General features: G+C 42.8%; 1 protein-coding gene across 4 annotated transcripts in view; it reads left to right on the top strand.

The window, feature by feature from the left end:
- Positions 1-19,667, top strand: part of HERC2 (HECT and RLD domain containing E3 ubiquitin protein ligase 2) — a 203,732-nt gene that overhangs the window by 11,601 nt on the left and 172,464 nt on the right. For all 4 annotated transcript variants that reach the window (XM_075060860.1, XM_075060863.1, XM_075060861.1 and 1 more), the window contains exons 3-4: positions 11,158-11,272; positions 15,440-15,577. In XM_075060860.1, the coding sequence (XP_074916961.1) occupies positions 11,158-11,272; positions 15,440-15,577 (253 nt within the window). The remainder of the gene's footprint in view (positions 1-11,157; positions 11,273-15,439; positions 15,578-19,667) is intronic.

A 19,667-nucleotide genomic window follows, 5' to 3' on the forward strand; every position in this document is an offset into this window, starting at 1 on the left:
CCCTCCCTCCCCGGGAGCCATCCGGTACCTCCCCATCCCAGCTCACCTCTGCTCCAGAAGTCCTGCTGTTGTGCCCGTCGCCGGGCTTATGCCACGTGCGCTAAGCAGAGCTGTGGAGCTCTGCCCAACTGCCAGAGCCACCGCCAGCAATAAGATGAATCGCATGGATGGAGTGGCTGCTGCGCTGTGAGGGAGAGGGAGTCTGAGCCACTGGGAGGCAGCCCAAGGGTTCCCTTGGGTCAGCGCACTGCCCCCGGCAGCCAGCCCAGGGGTTCGGGCTGCCGGCGGTGCACTGTCATAGTATGAACCCCCACTCTGAACCTTAGCATCCAAAAGATAGGGTACCAGCATGAATTCCTCTAAGCTTAATTACTCGCTTAGAAATGATAGAGCTGCCACCACCCCAAAATATAGTGTTTTGGGGCACTTTCTGGCCCCCAAACCCCTTGGGTCTCACAACAAAGGGAAATAAACCATTCACCCCTCCTTTCTTCCTCCCAGATTCTCCCCTCCCTGGGTAACACTGGGAGATCCCTGTGATTCAACTCCTTGAATCTTAAAACAGAGAGGAAATTCACCTTCCCCCTCTTCTGTCCCCCTCCCAGACTCTCCCTGAGAGAGAGAGAGTAATCTTAACACAGAGAAATCAGGCTTTTCCTCCCCACTTCTCTGCTTCCTCCCACCAATTCCCTGGTGAGTGCGGACTCCCTCCCCTTGGGTCTTACACAAGATAACCAAAAAATCAATCAGGTTCTTAAAAAGAAAAGCTTTTAATAAAAGAAAGGGGGGAAAAAAAGTAAAAGTTGTCTCTGTAAAATCAAGATGGAAAATGTTACAGGGTCTTTCAGCTTATGACACTAGAGAGAATCCTTCCCCCAGCACAAATACAAGTTGCAGCAACAGAGATACAATCCTTCCAGCAAATACACATTTGCAAATACAGAAAACAAACAAAAAGAAGACTAAACCGCTTTTCTAACTGGTACTTACTAAATTGAACAGAAGATTGGAGAGTCTGTATACTTGTCTGGTCCCTCTTAAGTCCCTGAGAGAACAGAGAACAAAAAAAACAGCACCAAACAAAGACTTCCCTCCACTGAGATTTGAAAGTATCTTGTCTCCTGATTGGTCCTCTGGTCAGGTGTTAACCAGGTTTACTGGAGTTGTTAACCCTTTATGACAGGGGTGCTTTTTGGTGCCCCCAAATGTTGGTGCTCTAGGCAACCGCTTAGTTGGCCTAAATGGTAGCACTGGCCCTGCGCAAACCACTTACCAGGTGTCTCCTTTCCTGGTTCTTGCTCACCGGAGAGCAACTGCTGAGACTGGCTAGACACCTTCAGAGTGGTGAAGAGTTCCTGCCTGACTGCCTCACCAGGCGACGTGGCCAGGAGCTTCTCTTCATCATTGCAGGGATACTGTCCAAAGACAACGGTAACTTGGATTGGAAAAGGGAAATGTAAAGCCTGAGGTTGTCTGTTTTTCTGTATATCTTGTATGTTTGCTTTCCCTTTATATTTCATCTTTGAAAATGGGGTTAAATAAACTTTATTTTTGCCACAAGCAGGTCTCTGGTGTGCAAACTATGAAATGTGAGTTCCCAAACACACTGATAACTGTGGGGGCTGGTTTCACACCTTTTTGGGTGATGAATTAGAGGTGAATGATCTGAGTGTCTTTGTACTTAAGAACTGAGGGAGGACACATTTGGGACTAGAAGGGCTGTTTGTCACACTGCAAGGAGTGATTAGGCTGGTGAGAGTCAAGGGGCAAAACCTTGTGCTTGTATACTGGCTGTTGGTGTCTGAGATTGGAACCATAGTTGCACAGCATTAAGGCCACAAGGAGGAGCAGGAGGTGACATAGCCGCTTACTGTCTGGGTAGTTCCCAGAACATCAGTCATTGCCACAAACAGTGACACAGAAGAGCATTCTCATCTTTCTGATAAGCTGCAACCGAAAGATTTCTGAATAGAACTCCTGTTATTGTGTGTCAGCACTTGGATGTCAGGTGGATAAGCACTTTGGAAATGTTTGGATATAGCAAATGTTCAGGAGAGAATGCTTGTCTCTCTGTGCTGGCTAACCTCATTTCCAAGCCAATTTATGGGAAGAATGGTCCTGGGGCTCAAGAACAGATCTATAGCAGTTCTGTTCTCTGCAGCTGACTTGCTATGACTTTGGGCAAATCACTTATCCACTTGGTTGGTTATAACTGGGTTAATACTTCTCTTACAGATGTTGAGAAGTTTAATTTATTGATAAAATGCTTTGAGTTTCTGAAAAGGGGAAGGTAAAAAAGTTTGGCTAGTAGTTTTATTCACCACACTTTAAGAAACTGCTTAACCATGTATCATAGTAGCAAAATATTGGTGATGTTTGTTGTTTACTGTCCATGGAGTGAACTAGAATTCCAGTATTAAATTGCTCTGGTTAAATTGAAGGAGTATATCTGGTGTTTGCATTCGTTGTAAACAGTTTATCTGTAGTTTTAAAAACACTGTCAGCAGTCCTCCTTTCAGTCAGCTGCTTTGTTTATTGCCACACACTATCATGTGTCTGTTACACGTAAGTGTTTTTTTTTTTAATTTTATTTTTTTTCAGATAATGAAGCAAGATAATAACTTAAATGCCACTAAAACAACAGCAAAAGCTGTCTTTCTAAAAGCTATCTATGCCTATCTCATAGAACTGGAAGGGACCTTGAAAGGTCATCAAGTCCAACCCCCTGCCTTCACTAGCAGGACCAAGTACTGATTTTGCCCCAGAAACCTAAGTGGCCCCATCAAGGATTGAACTCAAAACCCTGGGTTTAGCAGGCCAGTGCTCAAACCACTGAGCTATCCCTCCCATACAATACTAGCTTCGAAATCAGGGCTTTGGAGCAGAGCCCGGAGTTGGAGCGCGGAGCAGTGGAGCTGCAGGTTTTTGCCTGGAGCTGGAGCGGAGCCAGAGGACAGCTCCAGAACTCTGTTTGAAATATAAATAAAAACCCAAAACTGACTGTATATACTAAAGAGAGAATTATTTTTTCTGAGCGGGAAAGAATGGGCTATACAGTCCTGTGAGTAGTGTTTTCTTTATGTAGCATATCAAGGAAGTGACTTGAATAAAACTTAACAAGGAAAGTCAAGCGCAGTTGGCCTGTTTTTCAGATTTTTAGCTGAGTTGCCAGGATTTTTTTTTTCAGTACCAAGTTTGGACTTCATTTTCTAAAAGAGGATTAGAAACTGATATTGGGGAAACAAATGTTTTGATTGTAAGCAACACCTATAAATGTGTAGTAGAACTTAGTCTTCTGAAATACAGGCTTGCTGTGTTATGAAGAAACTCTCAAAATGACTGAAGATATTCTAAATTTTAGATACCATTATGCAAAAGTATAAATTTAAGGGGGTGAAATTGCACATACTTACAATCCAGAATGATCTAAAAATTTAAGTGAAATCTGCATAAAGAGATTGGCAGACTAGAAGTCTTGACCTATAAACAAATAGCAGATAAATATCAGTTTTGCAACTCATTATATGTGGGTGCCCAACGCCACTGTTTCCTCAAACTGATGTCCCACCCTACATTATTTTTCATAAGATTAAAGTCCTTCTTTGAAATAACTAAACTGGGTCTTTTTTAGGGCTGTCAAGTGATTAAAAAAATTAATAGTGATCAATCACACGATTAAACAATAATAAGATACAATTTATTTAAATATTTTTGGATTTTTTACATTTTTCAAATATATTGATTTCAGCTACAACACAGAATACATGTACAGTGCTTACTTTATATTTTATTACAAATATTTCCACTGTTAATTCAGTTCACCTAATACAGGTATGCTAGTGCCATGTCTTTATCATGAGAGTTGAACTTAAAAATGTACACTTATGTACCAAAAACCCCCTGCACTCAAAACCAAAACAATGTAAAACTTTAGAGCCTACAAGTCCATTCAGTCCTACTTCTTGTTCAGCCAGTCACTCAGACAAACAAGTTTGTTTATATTTGCGAGAGATATGCTGCCTGCTTCTTGTTTACAATGTTGCCTGAAAGTAAGAACAGATATTTCCATGGCACTGTTTTCTAGACAGCGTTACAATATATTTGTGTCAGATGCACTAAAGATTCATATGTGCCTTCAGGCTTTAGCCACCATTCTAGAGAACACTTGTCCATGCTGATGACGGGTTCTGCTTGATAATGATCCAGAGCGGTGTGGACTGATGCATATTCATTATCCAAGTCAGATGCCACAAACGGAAGGTTGGATTTTTTTTTTCCCTTCTTTTTTGGTGGGTCAGGTTCTGTAGTTTTCGCGTCGGAGTATTGCTCTTATAACTCTTCTGAAAGCATGTCTCCTCCCACCTCCTCCTTCTCAGATTTCGGAAGGCACTTCAGATAATTAAACCTTGGGTTGAATGCTGTAGCTATCTTTAGAAATCTCACATTGGTATGTTCTTTGAGTTTTGTGAAATTTGCAGTGAAAGTGTTCTTAAAATGAACATCATGTGCTGGGTCATCATTTGAGGGTAAAATAGAGCAGGAGACATTCAATTCTCCACCAAGGAATTCAGTCACACATTTAATATACACATTTGTTTTTAATGAGCATCATCAGCATGGAAGCATGTCCTCTGGAATGGTGGCCGAAGCATGAAGGGGCATATGAATGTTTAGCATATCTGGCATGTAAATACCTTGCAGTGCTGGCTACAAAAGTGCCATGCAAATTCCTGTTCTCACTTTCAGGTGATATTGTAAATAGTAAGTGGGCAGTATTATCTCCTGTAAAAGTAAACAAACTTGTTTGTCTTCACGATTGGCTGAAAAAGAAGTATGACTGAGTGGACTTGTAGGCTCTAAAGTTTTACTTTGTTTTGTATGTTTGAGTGCAGTTACGTAAGAAATCTACATTTGTAAGTTGCACTTTCATGATAGAGACTGCAGTACAGTATTTGTATGAAATGAACTGAAAAATACTATTTCGTTTATCATTTTTATAGTGCAAATATTTGTAATAAATATGAAGTGAGTACTGTACACCTTGTATTCTGTGTTATAATTGAAATCAATACACTTGAAAATGTGTTAAATATTTTGGATGTTTTTCTACATTTCAATTAGTATTGTGTTTAATAGTGATTTATTTTTTTTAGATTGTGTGAATTAATGGTGATTAATCAACAGCACTAATCTTTATTTAAAAAAAGACTGCAAAAATCACATGACAGAGTTATGTCTTCTGTTAAGTTACGTGAGTGCTTCAGTGAGGGATGTCTGCCCCACCCAGCCCTACCCACCTGAGGCTGCCTGTAGCGGAGGAGCCCCCAGCTTCTCCAGCCTGCTGCTTCTACAGAGCAGCAGGGAGAGGCAGGCCCCATGCCAGGGAGCCTGAAGGAGAGGGTCACCGGTCTGGAGCGGCAGCAGCTTAGGGTCCTCTCCTCCCAGTGCCTGCCTGCTGTTGATGGGGGCAGAGAGGAGCCCTCAGCCATCTACTGGCCAAAAGGAGCAAGCAGTGGGCTGGGGGGAGAGGTCAGGGGGTGGAGGGGAGCTGGCAGGCGGGACCAGGGGCAGAGAGAAGACCTTTCCTCTTATCCCATGGCATCTTATCTTACCGAGTTACTGTGATTGATGTATTGAGGTCAGCGGAGTGCAAATGTACATAAGAATGGCCATACTGGGTCAGACCAAATGTTCATCTAGCCCAGTGTCCTGTCTTCTGACAGTGGCCACTGCCAGATGCCCCAGAGGGAGTGAACAGAACTGGTACTCATCAAGTGATCCATTCCCTGTCTCCCATTCCTAGCTTCTGGCAAACAAATGCTAGGGACACCATCCCTGCCCATCCTGGCTAATAGCTATTGATGGACTTATCTTGAAGGAACTTACCTAATTCTTTTTTGAACCCTCTTATAATTTCGGCCTTCGCAACATCTTCTGGCAGAGTTCCACAGGTTGACTGTACATTGTGTGAGAAAGTGCTTCCTTTTGTTTGTTTTTAAACCTACTGCCTATTAATTTAATTTCTTCTTGTTAAGAGAAGGAGTAAATAACACTTCCTTATTTACTTTCTCCATATGAGTCATGATTTTATAGACCTCAATCATATCTCCCCTTAGTCATCTCTCTTCCAAGCTGAAAAGTTCCAGTCTTATTTATCTCTCCTCATATGGAAGCTGTTCCATACCCCTAATCACTTTTGTTGCCTTTTTCTGAACCTTTTCCAATTCCAATATAGCTTTTAAAATTTAATTATATTATGGTCACTGTGGTCCAGATATTCACCTCTTGGACCAGATCCTATGCTCCGTTTTGGACTAAATCAAGAATTGCTTCTCCTCTTTTGGATTCCAGGACTAGCTGCTCCAAGAAGCAGTCATTTAAGGTGTCAAGAAACTTTATCTCTGCATCCTGTCCTTAGGTGACATATACCCACTTGTCATAAACATACTGCTAAGAGTCGCGTAAAATTCCTCCTGTAAAGGGTTAAGAAGCTCAAATAACCTGGTTGGCACCTGACCAAAAGGACCAATGAGGGGAGATACTTTCAAATCTGTTGGGGAAGGTTTTTGTTTTGTCTCTTTGTTGTTTTCTCTGGGTCAGTGTGGAACCGTACCTGAACTAAACATCTAGGATTACAAATTGTAAGTAATAGGAAGGAAATGCCTTAGATTATCTTTTATTTTAGCTTGTGAATTTTCCCTATGCTAAGAGGGAGGTTTATTCCTGAGTTTTTTTTTTTGTAACTTTAAAGTTTTGCGTAGAGGGGGATCCTCTGTGTTTATAAATCTTATTACCCTGTAAAATTACCTTCCATCCTGATTTTACAGAGGTGCTTCTTTTACTTTTTTCTTTATAATAAAGTTCTCTCTCTCTTTTTTTTTTTTTTTTTTTTTTTTTTTTTTTTTTTTAAAATTTTTTTGGGTTTTTAACCAAGGGTCTGGTCTATGCTCAACTTGGGTTACCTATTCGGTTGGTATATTATACTCAAGCCTTCCTATGAAGGGAGTGAAAGAAGCTTGGGTAGGGATATTTTGGAGAAATAGGAACTCCAAGTGGTCCTTTTCCTAGATCTTTGTTAACTCACTTGGTGGTGGCGCATACTATCAAGGGAAGAGAATTTTGTGCCTTGTGGAGTTTTACCTGAGCTGTGGAGTAAAGATTAAGGTCTTTCATGCGGGTTGTCAACAGATAGCTAAGGGTTATGTTTCTTTTACCTGTAAAGGGGTTAACGGAAGGAAACCAAACACCTGACCGAGGACATCAGGAAACCGGATTTTTCAAAGCTCGGAGGAATGTTTGGTCTGTGTCATTTGTCTGTCTTTCGGCTATGAGAGGGATCTTTCTATCTTAAGCTTCTAATCTTCAGTTCCAGTTGTAAGTTACAATGGTAGCAAAACCACTATGCTTTTATTGTTTTGTTTTTTTTTTTGTATTTACATGTGTGTACTTGGGCGAATGTTTAAATTGTATTTCTTTTTGAATAAGTGTTTGTTCATATTTTCTTTTAGCATTGATCCTGTATTGTCAACTTTATCAGAGACTGTTTGTTTTTTTTCTTTCTTTTATATAAGCTTTCTTTTTAGACCTGTTTGAGTTTTCTCTGGGTAGGCTAAGGACGAAAGAGGAAATTCTATTTGCGTTAGATCTACGGAGGTGGATCTGACAGCCTCAGGGGAAGAAGGAGGGGGGAGGAGAGGATACTTAAATCTCTCGGTGCTTGTGTTTCAAGGACTTGAAGCTGTTGTTCTTTCTAGAGCCGGAACGGGGGTAAAGAGGAGACAAGGGGGGAGGTTATTTTCCCTGTTTGTGTAAGATCAGGCTCTTGAGTCTTGGGGGTTCCCAGGAACGTTTTGGGAGACCCGAGGGAGTCAAGGCCTGGAATTCTGTGGCTGGTGGCAGCGATATCAGATCTAAGCTAGTAATTAAGCTTAGAGGGTTCATGCTAGCTTCTCATTTTATGAACGCTAAGGTTCAAATCTGAGTAGGAAGCTACGACAGGGTCTCCACATCTGTACCTCAGAGTGGGGAGGGAACCCTGACACCAGTCGATATGGGGATAGTTGAAATCCCTCATTGAGTTTATTTTTATAGTCTCTCTAATCTTCCTGATCATTTCAGTTACTATCACTATCCTGGTCGGGTGATCAGTAATATATCCCTACTACTATATTCATATTTTTCAAGCATGGAATTACAATCCATAGAGATTCCATGGTACGGTTTGGTTCATTTGATTCTATGCTTTCTTTCACATATAGTGCCACTCCCCCAGCAGCACAACTTGTTCTGTACTTCTGATATATTTTGTACACTTGTATTACTGTGTCCCATGGATTATCCTCATTCCACCAAGTTTCTGTGATGCCTGTCCATGTAAATACTGTTACCTTACAACCCTGCAGCAGCAGTCCCACAATGTTCGTTCCTTCCTTCTCTTTAACTCTGTTCCATAAATTTATTAAGGTTTTAATGTATTTACTTTTCACTTGCACACAATTGTTTTCAAGTTGTTTTTTTAACTCACTAAAACAGTATTGTTTGGAAAATAATTCATGTTTATTAGTTCCCAACATATACTGCAGAATGCTTGGCACTAGTGAAAGCAACTGCTGTCTTCTTGTTGAACACTGACACAACTCATAGGATCAGTCACAAAGTAATAATCATAAATCTACAGCAAGCACCATAAAATGAATAGGTGCATTGTCTGTATTATATTCATTGTAGCTTGGTACACATCTTACAATTCCTAATAAGCCCCCAAACTTCAGGGTCAGGTAGAACACAGTCCACTGCAATGCTGTGTATTGTGGTTCACTGTCAAAGTGCTCTCTTAAAGCCCTCCTGTGCTGTATAGCTCCGCACTGATGTCTTCTGATAGCCCTTATATTTGGCTGTTTAAACTCATCAGACAACTGCTCTACCTCCACCTTTCATCTCGGTGGCTACTTTTTCCTCACAGATATGCAGGACACAACAGGCTGCTACAACCATTGGGATAGTTTCTCACTGAGATCCAGTCTTGTTAGTTAAAATCATCAGTGTCCTTTTATCTACCAAAAGCACATTCAACTGTTGTTTTGCACATGCTAAGTTGGTAGTTGAATCTTACCTTGGTGCTCGGTTTGATGAGCCAGGAGTGTAAGGAAATGCCAGTTGTGATCCTGGGGGACCAAGCCTATTCAACTTCAGTAATGGTAATTTGCCGGTCAGGAAAAAAACATCCCTGCTTGCAGCGTTCTGAAAAGTCCTGTGTTCTTAAAGATGCGGAAGTCTTGCACCTTCCTTCACCAGCCCACATTCATTTTGAGGAAGCGTCCCTGATGATCTGCCAGCACTTGAATAACTATAGAAAAAAGCCCTTTCTGTTGATGGACTTGGTGGGAAATTGGCCTGGTGCCAAAACTGGGATGTATGTACTGTCTATCGCCTCACTGCAGTTTGGGAACTCAATCGCTGCAGAGCCATACACTATATACTGCATGTTGCCAAGAGTCTCAGTCCTGCATGGGAGGTAGTGATTGATTAATGGCCCTGCACACAGCAGCTTCCACAGTGAATTTTCCAACTCCAAAATTATTTCCTGCTGACTGGTGGCAATCCAGCACTGCAAATTTCCACAGTGCAACTGCCACTTGCTTCTCCACTCTTAGCGCAGCTCTCATTCTGGTGTCCCTACACTGGTAAGCTGTGGTGAGCTTGGCACACAGATCCAGGAATGTGGCTTTTCCCATCCGAAGATTCTGTAGCCACTGCTCATCATACCAAGCCCGTGTTACAATGTGATCCCCTCAGTCAGTGCTCTCTTCTCAGGCCCAGAAGTGGCGCACCACCATTTGCAGCTGCTCTTTGAATGCCAACAACTTTGAGTTGGTCCTTGTTATGTCCCACAGCAATCTGTCCACCAGCACATTGTCACCTTTTCCTGCAGTTCTTCTTGCAGCCCTGCAAATACTGGAGGATAATATGTCCTGTGCTTGCAACACTCATGACAATAGTTTAGAATTGTGCAGGCTCCATGCTTCTGTCAGAGATGGTGAACAGTGACAAGACCGGTATTGGTTGGTGGGATTTTCAACATAGGTCTGAAAATTATGGGATAGAGAAGGTTGCATGGTGGGAACTTGCCCTCCCAGTCACTCAGGATGTGATTCATTTCTGGCCACCATGCATTGCCAAAACTTCCCAAAAGCCAGTGCACTGGACAGTGGTGATACTTAGGATACACCACTGGGATACCTACCCATGGTGCACTCCTGATGAGTATGTGCAGTGGCGATGCAAGGAGCCAAGCGATATGCTAGCTGTGGTGGTATTAGGCCGTCGTAACTTGCATCGGCAAAACTTTGTAGTGTAGACATGCCTTAGTTAGGACTTATGCTGAGGCCAGTACTAAACTGAGTCTTGCTTAGTTAGTACAAAACTTGAGAATTCTCTTGAATGTGTTTTGCTGTTGACAACTGTGGATTCTGCTCTTTCGTGCTTCGGTGCTCACAGTTCTACTGGGTAGGGAGGAGGTTAGGTAGGGAGGAACAAAAGTATCAAATGTAAGAAGTATTGCCCTCTTTTCAGCATTGTAGATGTGCCAGATGATTGCCACCTTTTTTCTCCCTCCAGGCTGGGTGTTGACACGAACATCTTCAAATTAACTGTTAGGGACATTGTGACTTAAATAATCTGCAGTGCTTTTTCCAGTATAAAATTCTTAGCTGTAACCTCATGTTGAAGTATTCTCTTCTTATAATTCTTCAGAATCGTATTGCCTGGTTGATAAGTTTTGTTTCATGTTCTGATTGGTTAAAGTGTAATGCTAGAATTTATTTGAAGTCAATATTATAATGCATTTTGAAGCTTTTCCTTCAAGTAGGTTGATCCTGAAGAGAACAGACCCTAGCAGAGTGGTTGAGAGCGAATTCTGTAATGCTATTAGAAGTCATCTGAAAGTTATTTGTGTGGTGTGCAAACCTTGTATTTGCTTTAAAATTTCAATGACTCTACTTCTAGGACAACTAAATTATAAGTGTGTGTTGTGATATTTTTTTCTTTTTTTGCTTTGAGGAAAGTAATGACCATGATTTCAAAAGCTTTGTTTGAGATGGTGTGGGGAAGTCTGGGGAATGCTGTACATAACTTACTTTCTAAAATTACTTTTAACAGCTTGCTTTTACACGAGATGGACTCTGTGGCTTGTGGAATGAAATGGTGAAAGATGGAGAAATTGTATACACTGGAACAGAATTAGCACAAAGTGGTGAACTACCTCTAAGGAAAGGTAAGATCCCCACCCTTCCTCCCCACACACTTTCTTAAAATTTCATCCTGATGATGTGATCAACCCTCAGTTCTTAATCAACTGTAACTAACTTTCCTTTATAGTGTTATTGCTCTTGAATAAATAGGAAGGAGCTACTTACTAGGATTTATAGCTTACTGTTCCTCCAGTCTGTTCCATTGAATTCTTTTTTGGCTTTTTAGGAATGCGGCCGTTCTCTGTTGGCCTAAGAGGAGACCTTAATTTTCAGAAATGATGACTTTTCATAGTAAAAGAATTATCTTTTAAAAAACCCCTCATCTCCAGGGTGCAAGGCAGACATGGTGTGTGGGGTTCCCCCCCGCCCAGGGCAGAGGCTGAGGGCTGGCTGCTGTTGAGACTTGCCGCCAACTTCTCTCTCCTCACACAGGTCTGGGTTTGACAAAACCACCACAGAGCTTCTCCTGGGCGGACAGGGCATATGCCAGCAAGGCACTAGGCTCCCTCGCCATGCTGCAGAGTGGATGGTGCTTACACCTGCTCTCGGCAGTGTCCACAGTGCCTCTCCTCCATGCACCTCCCCTATCTCGAGCTCTCAGTGCCCTCATCTGCCCCCTCCCCTGCACACAGCTGGCTCCTGCCCCCTCCACCAGTGCACTTTTGTGCTGTAAAGGATTACATATTGCTCATGTTTGTCAATACGTGTACTTTTTGTATTTAAAATAATTCATATCTGAAATTTCTGGAATATACTGCTTTGAAAATTTTTGAAGTCACTCTGTTTTTATTGCTGGAAAACACTACCCATATCTATAATATCTGGTTTCACTTCCTGCACCAGTAGTTCTAGTTCCTCCATTTTGTTAATGGACTAATGTCTGCTTATTATTTAAAGAAGTTATCCAAACACTTGAGTTTAAACACATTGGATTAGATAAAACAATAAACAAGTTTATTAAATACAAGGATTTTGAGTGAGTATGAGTGAAGAGGCATAAAAGTCAGAAATGGTTACCAGAAAAATAAAGAGAAAATGTTTACTAGTATCTACTTGAGAAACTATCTTAGTTGAAAAGCAAACTTTCTCACTACATGCTCTAGCAAATTACTGACCAAATTGTCAGGTCAGGACTCCTCCCCTAGAATCCAATGGCTGTTTCCTTTGGTCTTCTCAGGTGCAGAGAATGATGTGAGCAGTGGGAGAGAGGGGTGTCTTGGGGTGTTTGCTACTGCTTTTTATAGTTTGTCTTCCTCTTGAAAACATTTCCAGCTGGGAGGAAGGCAACAGGCAGTCATTATGAAAGGAAACTCAATATTGTTTGTTTGCTAAAAAGTAGATTTGATTTTTTTGTTTTTTGTTTTTTTGCCCCTGCCTGTTTTCTTGCCAAATAATGGGCGCTTAGCAGGTAATGGTCCTTCAGCCTTATTTACCTCCTAGCTGAGGCATCTGCTTGCCTTTTGTCTCTGAGGAACTAGTTTGGTCACTCCCCAGACTTATCTGGAAAGCATACTTTTAGTCATGATCTCAGTTTGGTTATAAATCCTTTCCCACAGGAAAGCTCTATAAACCATCATTTCTGATCTTAATTGAAAGTCTGGTTTATAGTTCAGTTGGTGTGGGGCCAGCAGGCTTCTTACCTGGCTCCACATGGCTCCCTGGAATCTGAGACATGTCCCTGCCATTCCTAGGTGGAGGAACAGCCATGAGGGGTTTGGATGGCGGAAGGTGGTACGGTGCGCAGGCTCTGAGAGGGAGTTTGGTGCGGGAGGGGATAGGTAGTAGGGGCAAGGGAGGTGATCTGAGGTGCCAGATCTGTGCGGTGCTCACCTTTGGTGTCTCCCCACAAGTGGCGATCTGTCCCTGCTGCTCTTTGGGGGGGGGGGGGGGGCACTGCTAGGTGGCTATATCCGCTGCCCTAACCCCGAGCCCTGGCTCTGCAGCTCCTATTGGCTGAGAACTGCAGCCAGTGGGAGCTGGGGGGGTGGCGCCTGGAGGCAGATGCAGTGTGCAGAGCTGCCTTGCTGTGCCTCTACCTAGAAGCAGCAGGGACAGGTCGCCATTTGCAGGGAGATGCCTAAGGTGAGCACCGTCTGGATCTGGCACCTCAGAATGCCTCCCACGCCCCTACTACCTATCCCCTCCTGCACCAAACTTCCTCCCAGAGCTCATGCCCCGCACCCGCTCCTGAGCCCCAATTCCCTTCTTAGTTAACCAGAATTTTTGATTTACGGGCATCCCTCATTGCCTCAACATAAGAGAGCTTTTACTGTATATCCATATATTTGAATAATGCTAGCCTTCTGTCTGTGTAAGCCTCTGCAGTAAGGCCTGCATAGATCAGGAAGGCGGCTTCCTGGTTTTCATATGTTCTAGCCACCTTTGGTCACTTAGGCATTTTATTGTCCTGCTTGCTCTGCCCAGCCTTACTGTCTGTCAGCGCCTCCCTGGGCAACAGGAATAATATGTCTGTATATTCACCTCTCAATTTTATCCTTAGTAGTATTGAGAAGGTGAATTCCCATCTGCCACCTCAGCATACCTGGAGCAGCAATTCTGTCTCATGAATTCACATTCCCTGTCAATGTGAGACTTGTAGACTACTCACCTATCTCCTCCCGCCAGGGCTGGCTTCAGGCACCGGCTTAGCAAGCAGATGCTTGGGGCGGTCGCTCCGGAGAGGGGCAGCTATTCAGCGGCAATTCAGTGGAGGGTCCCTCACTCCCGCTCAGAGCGAAGGACCTCCTGCTGAATTGCTGCAGATTGCAATTGCGGCTTTTTTTTTTTTTTTTGCTTCTTGGGGCGACAGAACCCCCAGAGCTGGCCCTGCCTCCTGCTCCTGATAAAGGGTTCCTGCCCCATGGCGAGGGGTCTGTCCTGACTGACTATTGCCTGTCACCCATTATTGCCATCTCCAGACCCCGACCCCCCTCCCTAGAAGGCTCCCAAAAATGAAGATTAGTTTGCGACAGCTGTGTAATTTCACTGACTTCTGTAAGGTGGGTTTACCCCAGACATCCCTGACACAGCTCCTAGGACACTAGATCTGTTTCCCCCTGTCCTCCCCTTCCCCCCACCTATTTTAGTTGTGTTATCCCACTCAGTTTGATGTCTCCTGATCTTTAGGGAGAAGAGTAAGTGACCATTCTCCCCTCCCCCTATATATCCCCTGAGAGGAGAAGTGGGTAAGTTCCCCAAACCCTGCCGAGGTCCCTCCCACAGTCACGAGTTGCAGCATTGGATGGAAAAGGACTCCCTTTCACACCCCACCCCTGCAACCTTCTACTGGTGCTGATTACAGTCATCCCTGCGAGCCATGTAGCTCTTCTGTCCTGCAATCCGTTCAAATGTCCTGGCTCTAGGTGATCCACTACACCTTGTAAGTCTTGTGGTAGCCCCACTGCCTGTTTGGCAGGCTTCCTGCTTCTTTAAAAATGTTTTTTACAATTACTTTCTTTGTGTTTAGCAAGTTGCTTCTCAAATTCTTTCTTGGCTTTACTTTATATTTTTCTGTTTTACTTGCCAGAATTTTTGCTCCTTATTTTCTTCATTAGGATTTGACTTCCAAATTTTAAAGGATGCTTTTTTTGCCTCCAGTGATCCCATCACTCTACTATTTAGCCATGGTGGGATTCTTTTGGTCCTCCTACTGTTTAATTTTGGTTATACATTTAGTACAATGGATGTGTATATAATTACATATAGACATAGTGCATAACATTAGAATAACCACCGCTTGTATGGGTTTATTTTTGACACTGAAACAGAGGCAGTTGTTGCCTGTTAAATTGTTTGTCATCTTGTCCATAGAATATGAAAGCAAGTAATCTTGGTAGTCTGACGTGAAATACAAATAATTGGAAACAAAATATATACCTGTAAAAAGTGATCTGTAGTAGGCTTACCATCTGTTTATGTTGAAAAATCCTTATCCTTCATTGTGGTTTAACAGTGATTTATGGATTTCTAGGTAAAAAGGGTCACCATGTTGTCTAGTGAAATGTGAAACCTAGCACCTGTGGCAGCTTAATCAGCACTTGTTTCTTTCTCATCTCGCTCTTTATGACAGTAGTGCTGTGAATGTGAGAACAGTTTGACCTTGGTTCTAGGTTAGAAAGGTACTCTAAAGAAAATAAATGGATGGCTTTTTTTCAAAAATAGCTTAACTGGCTCAGTTTTTTTTTCTTTAGATGACAGCACTGAATGCCAGACTGGATCAAAGAAGGAAGAACAAAATGACAAAGAAAAGAAAGATGAAGAGGAAACTCCACTACCTACTTGTAGGGCCAAATCGATTGTTGAGAGTTGGGTGTGGGGTAAACAACCAGGTATTATGAATGTTTCAGTAATTCTTTTTATGGCATTAAGTACTTTACATTGATGACTAATTGGAACAGTTAGGGTTAATTGGATCAAATGCATATGTTGATTGCATTTGTCACATTAGCTGAATACTTTTGCTATGCTAAATGATCAGTACCACAATAGTTAATAACATTTAAATTTGTCATCTTTAGGTTTTGGTGTTAACTTCATTAACGTGAAGAGGGAGAGTTCACACCTCTCTGAGCTTTTGTTTCAGGTGTGTCCAGAGATTTGGACAGACTTTACTACATCAGTATAGTATTGTACTTTGCACTATGAAGTTAGGTTGTCTTGTGTCAACCTATTTGTGCAAGTCTCTACATTTAAATTAGTCTCCAACAGATGTATGCAATCTGTTATGGTGATTGCAGTAAAATCGCTCCCTGAACGGTGGAGAGCCGTGGCTGACCTACTGAGGTCAATGCAATGGAAGTGTAGATGCTGTATGATCTGTGTTAATCCCAATAGTCCTCCAGGAGCTGTTCCACGTGCCCCATTCCCTTTAAATGCTACTGCCCAGGGATCATGGAGACTAGAGGCTACCATGTTCTTTAATCTCCTCCACATATATTTTGAAATGCCTTTTCCTGATTGCCCACCTCACAGCTCTCCCTTGTGGTGTGTAACTGACCATGCTAGTTGGATGCACTAGATGCGTTCCCCTGCCTGGAGTAAACGGAGGTGTTAGATCTCTTTGGCCTGTGGGGAGAAGATACTGTGCAGGCACAGCTACTGATGAGCTGTAGAAATGTGGATATCTATGAGCAGATTGCATAGCGGATAATGGCAAAGGGATATGAGAAGTTTCAGCAGCAGTACCTCATGAAAGTGAAGGAACTATGGCAGGAAGACCAATGTTTAACCTTGTGCTGAGCTGTAGACCTGCTGCTTTTACAATGAACTGCATGCCGTTCTCGCTGGAGACTCTACCAGCGCCCCACGGACTGCTCTGGATATTTCAGAAGAGCCCAAGATGTAGACTCCTGCCATGAACAGCGAGGAGGATGAGGAAGAAAAGGAGGGGAGGAGACTCACCAGTGTGTCCAGTGATGTCACAAGCCATGACCTCTTTGAAGCTTCACCACCATGTAGCTAAACCCATCAGCCCAGCACTGACGATGCTGATGAAGAGAGAGAGACCTTGGGTAAGTGTGTGTATGCATTTTCCCTTACAATCTTTAAATCTAAAGATGGCACCAGGCACATGGCCACTTGCGTCATGACACAGGCATTGATTTTTTTCATTGCTTTTCTCATATGGAAAGAGGTAGCAGTACAGCAAACAGAGGTGAATGTGGTATATGCTTTTCATTCCCCTGTTGGGTTATGCGGGGGGCAACAGGGAGCAGATTGTTTATGTACATAAGGATACCCCTTGTAGCATCCTGAGAGCTCAATGAAACTTTCATGGAGATACCCTTCAGTCCTTTCCCAAAGGTTTCAAGGCCGATTTGCTTTCTTTCTCTGTGGTAGGATACTTTCCAGGCCACCCTGTGTTGTTTGGCTGGCCCCATTGCAGTAAACAGGCTAGCAGCAGCTGAACCCTTTGCTGTTGTTAACCACAGGAATGAGATCTGCTAAAATCACCATCATCTGGAACATTCATGCCAATATTCAGTGCTGTTTCCGTATATCTAGGGCCCTACCAAATTCACGACCATGAAAAACACGTCAAGGACCTTGAAATCTGGTCAACCCCTGTGAAATCTGGTCTTTTGGGTGCTTTTACCGTATACTATACTGATTTCACAGGGGAGACCAGTATTTCTCAAATTGGGGGTCCTGACCGAAAGGGGAATTGCAGGGGGTTAGTTATTTTAGGAGGGTTGTGGTATTGCCACCTTTCTGTGCTGCCTTCAGAGCTGGGTAGTTGGAGAGCGGCAGCTGTTGGCCGGCGCCCAGCTCTGAAGGCAGCACTCCCTCCAGCAGCAGTGCAGAAGTAAGGGTGGCAATAAGATACCATGCTGCCCTTACTTCTGTGCTGCGGTCTTCAGAGCTGGGCAGCTGGAGAGCGGTGGCTGCTGACTGAGAGCTTGCTTTTGCGCTGCCGCTGGCGACGGCTCTTCCTTCGGAGCTGGGATTCTAGCTAGCAGCCCCCACTCTCCAGATGCCCAGCTCTGAAGGCAGTGTTGCTGCCAGCAGCAGCTCAGAAATAAGGGGAAGACCCCGTTGCCCCAGAGCTCCTTTTTGGGTCAGGATCCCTACAATTATATAGCACCATGACATTTCAGATTAAAATAGATGAAATCATGGAATTTATTATTTTAAAAATTCTATGATCGTGAAATTGACCAAAGTGGCCCATGAATTTGGTAGGGTCCTACCTATACCCATATAATAGAGACCAAAATTTTGTTTCGGTTCAACCAGCATTTCTTATTTCTGGTGGACTGTACTCACTGTAGCTAGAACTGGAGAGCAGTGCTGTGCAGAGGTGCTTCAAAGCTGACGTGTCAATAAGTATGTCTTACTAAATGTTGTTACGGGAATAAAGGGAGGGAGTTTTTGAAGCTGATCTTTCCCTTTCTGTTGTGAGTGTAAGTCCAATGATTCCTCTTTTATTTTATCAGCAGCAACTGCTTTTTCAGCCTTGTGGGATTCCCCCTGATGAGGAGACAAGAGGACCTGTTTAGTGAAATCCTGCAAGCCAGTGCTGCATCTGACTGAGCAAAAGACCTTGAGAGCCCTCATGGCAGACAACAGGGAAAAGGACAGAGCAGACAGAAGAGAGGCCCAAGAAAAGGAGAGGAAGATGTACCGGGACATTATGGATCTTCTCAATCAGCAAACACAAATGCTGTAGGTCCGACTTGACCCACAAGTCCAAATATCCAGACTCCTCACCCTTTGCAGTCTTTAGAGAACTCTGTGGTAGCAGCTCCTTACTCCCCTGTGTTCTGCACTCCTCCCTCTCTAAGCTTGGGGAAAGCGACAGCTTCACATACACTGATGTGTGAGAACCATGGTTGATGTATGTTAAGCTACATCAGATTATGCGCACTGAAATGGATTAGAAGTGTTTGCTCCCTTTCCAATTTCATTCCCCCATTAATTTGTTTACAGTTTATATTGCATTGCTGCCTGTTCTGCATGTTGTTTTTCCCCAGTTTTTACCATTCAATAAATTTTCATTTTTTGAAAATAAAATGATCTTTATTTCACACCATTTATTGTTGAAGGCGCAAAGGTATTCAGAGCACCCAGTATTTATGAATTCTGTGGTGCTCTATATTTATAGTTCAAGAAAACACCCAGTCATATTTATAAATGTAAAGCAATCACCACATAGTTCAAAGCTTTAGTAACAAATATCATCTAAAATGTTTATAAATGTATAGCAAGTGCTATGCAATTTCTAGTACAACCCAAAACTTCAGGCCCAGAGAATAATCCAGCACAGAACTCTGTTACAGCTGACTGTTAAAGTTTTCTTTCAAAACCACCGTCAACTGCTCAGCTCCATGTTGAACTCGTGTTTGGTTGTTCAGTCAGCAGAGAGTTGCTCCACCTCCGCCCTCCCATGATATACAAACTTTGGCATCTATACACTGATGTAACTTTGTGTTGACCAAAGTTTGTAGACCATGGTCTTTGTAATCTAAAATGGGAGTAGGATCCTAAAGCAAGGAGAAAGAGGTAGGGGGTGTGTGTTTAAAATGTTTTTGGTGCGGTAGTGGACTAAAGAATGAGATCTTTCTAATCCATGCTTTAGTCCTCATTATAGCAGAATGATAACTCTGCTGTAGTTAATGTTAATATGTTAAGGCTTGTCTCAAAGTGGAGCTTTGCTGGAATAGCTGTTGTGCTTTGAAATCATACTCTAATGCAATTCAACTTTCAAGTGTAGACAAGTCTTTAGACTATACCTACTCCTTGTTATGCACATTGTTGTTGAGCTGCAGTATCGGTGGCTCTAAAGTGAATTAAAACATATTTTTAGCTTTGTGTACATTAGGTAAAAGTAACAGCTACCTTTCAGGAGGCCTGCCAATTTGTGGCTTTACAATTGCTTTTTTCTTTTTAAAATTACTTTGCTCTCTTGTTACTATGTGG

Source organism: Chelonoidis abingdonii, chromosome 1 (assembly GCF_003597395.2).
Source record: "Chelonoidis abingdonii isolate Lonesome George chromosome 1, CheloAbing_2.0, whole genome shotgun sequence".
In the NCBI taxonomy this organism is placed as follows: Eukaryota; Metazoa; Chordata; order Testudines; family Testudinidae; genus Chelonoidis; species Chelonoidis abingdonii.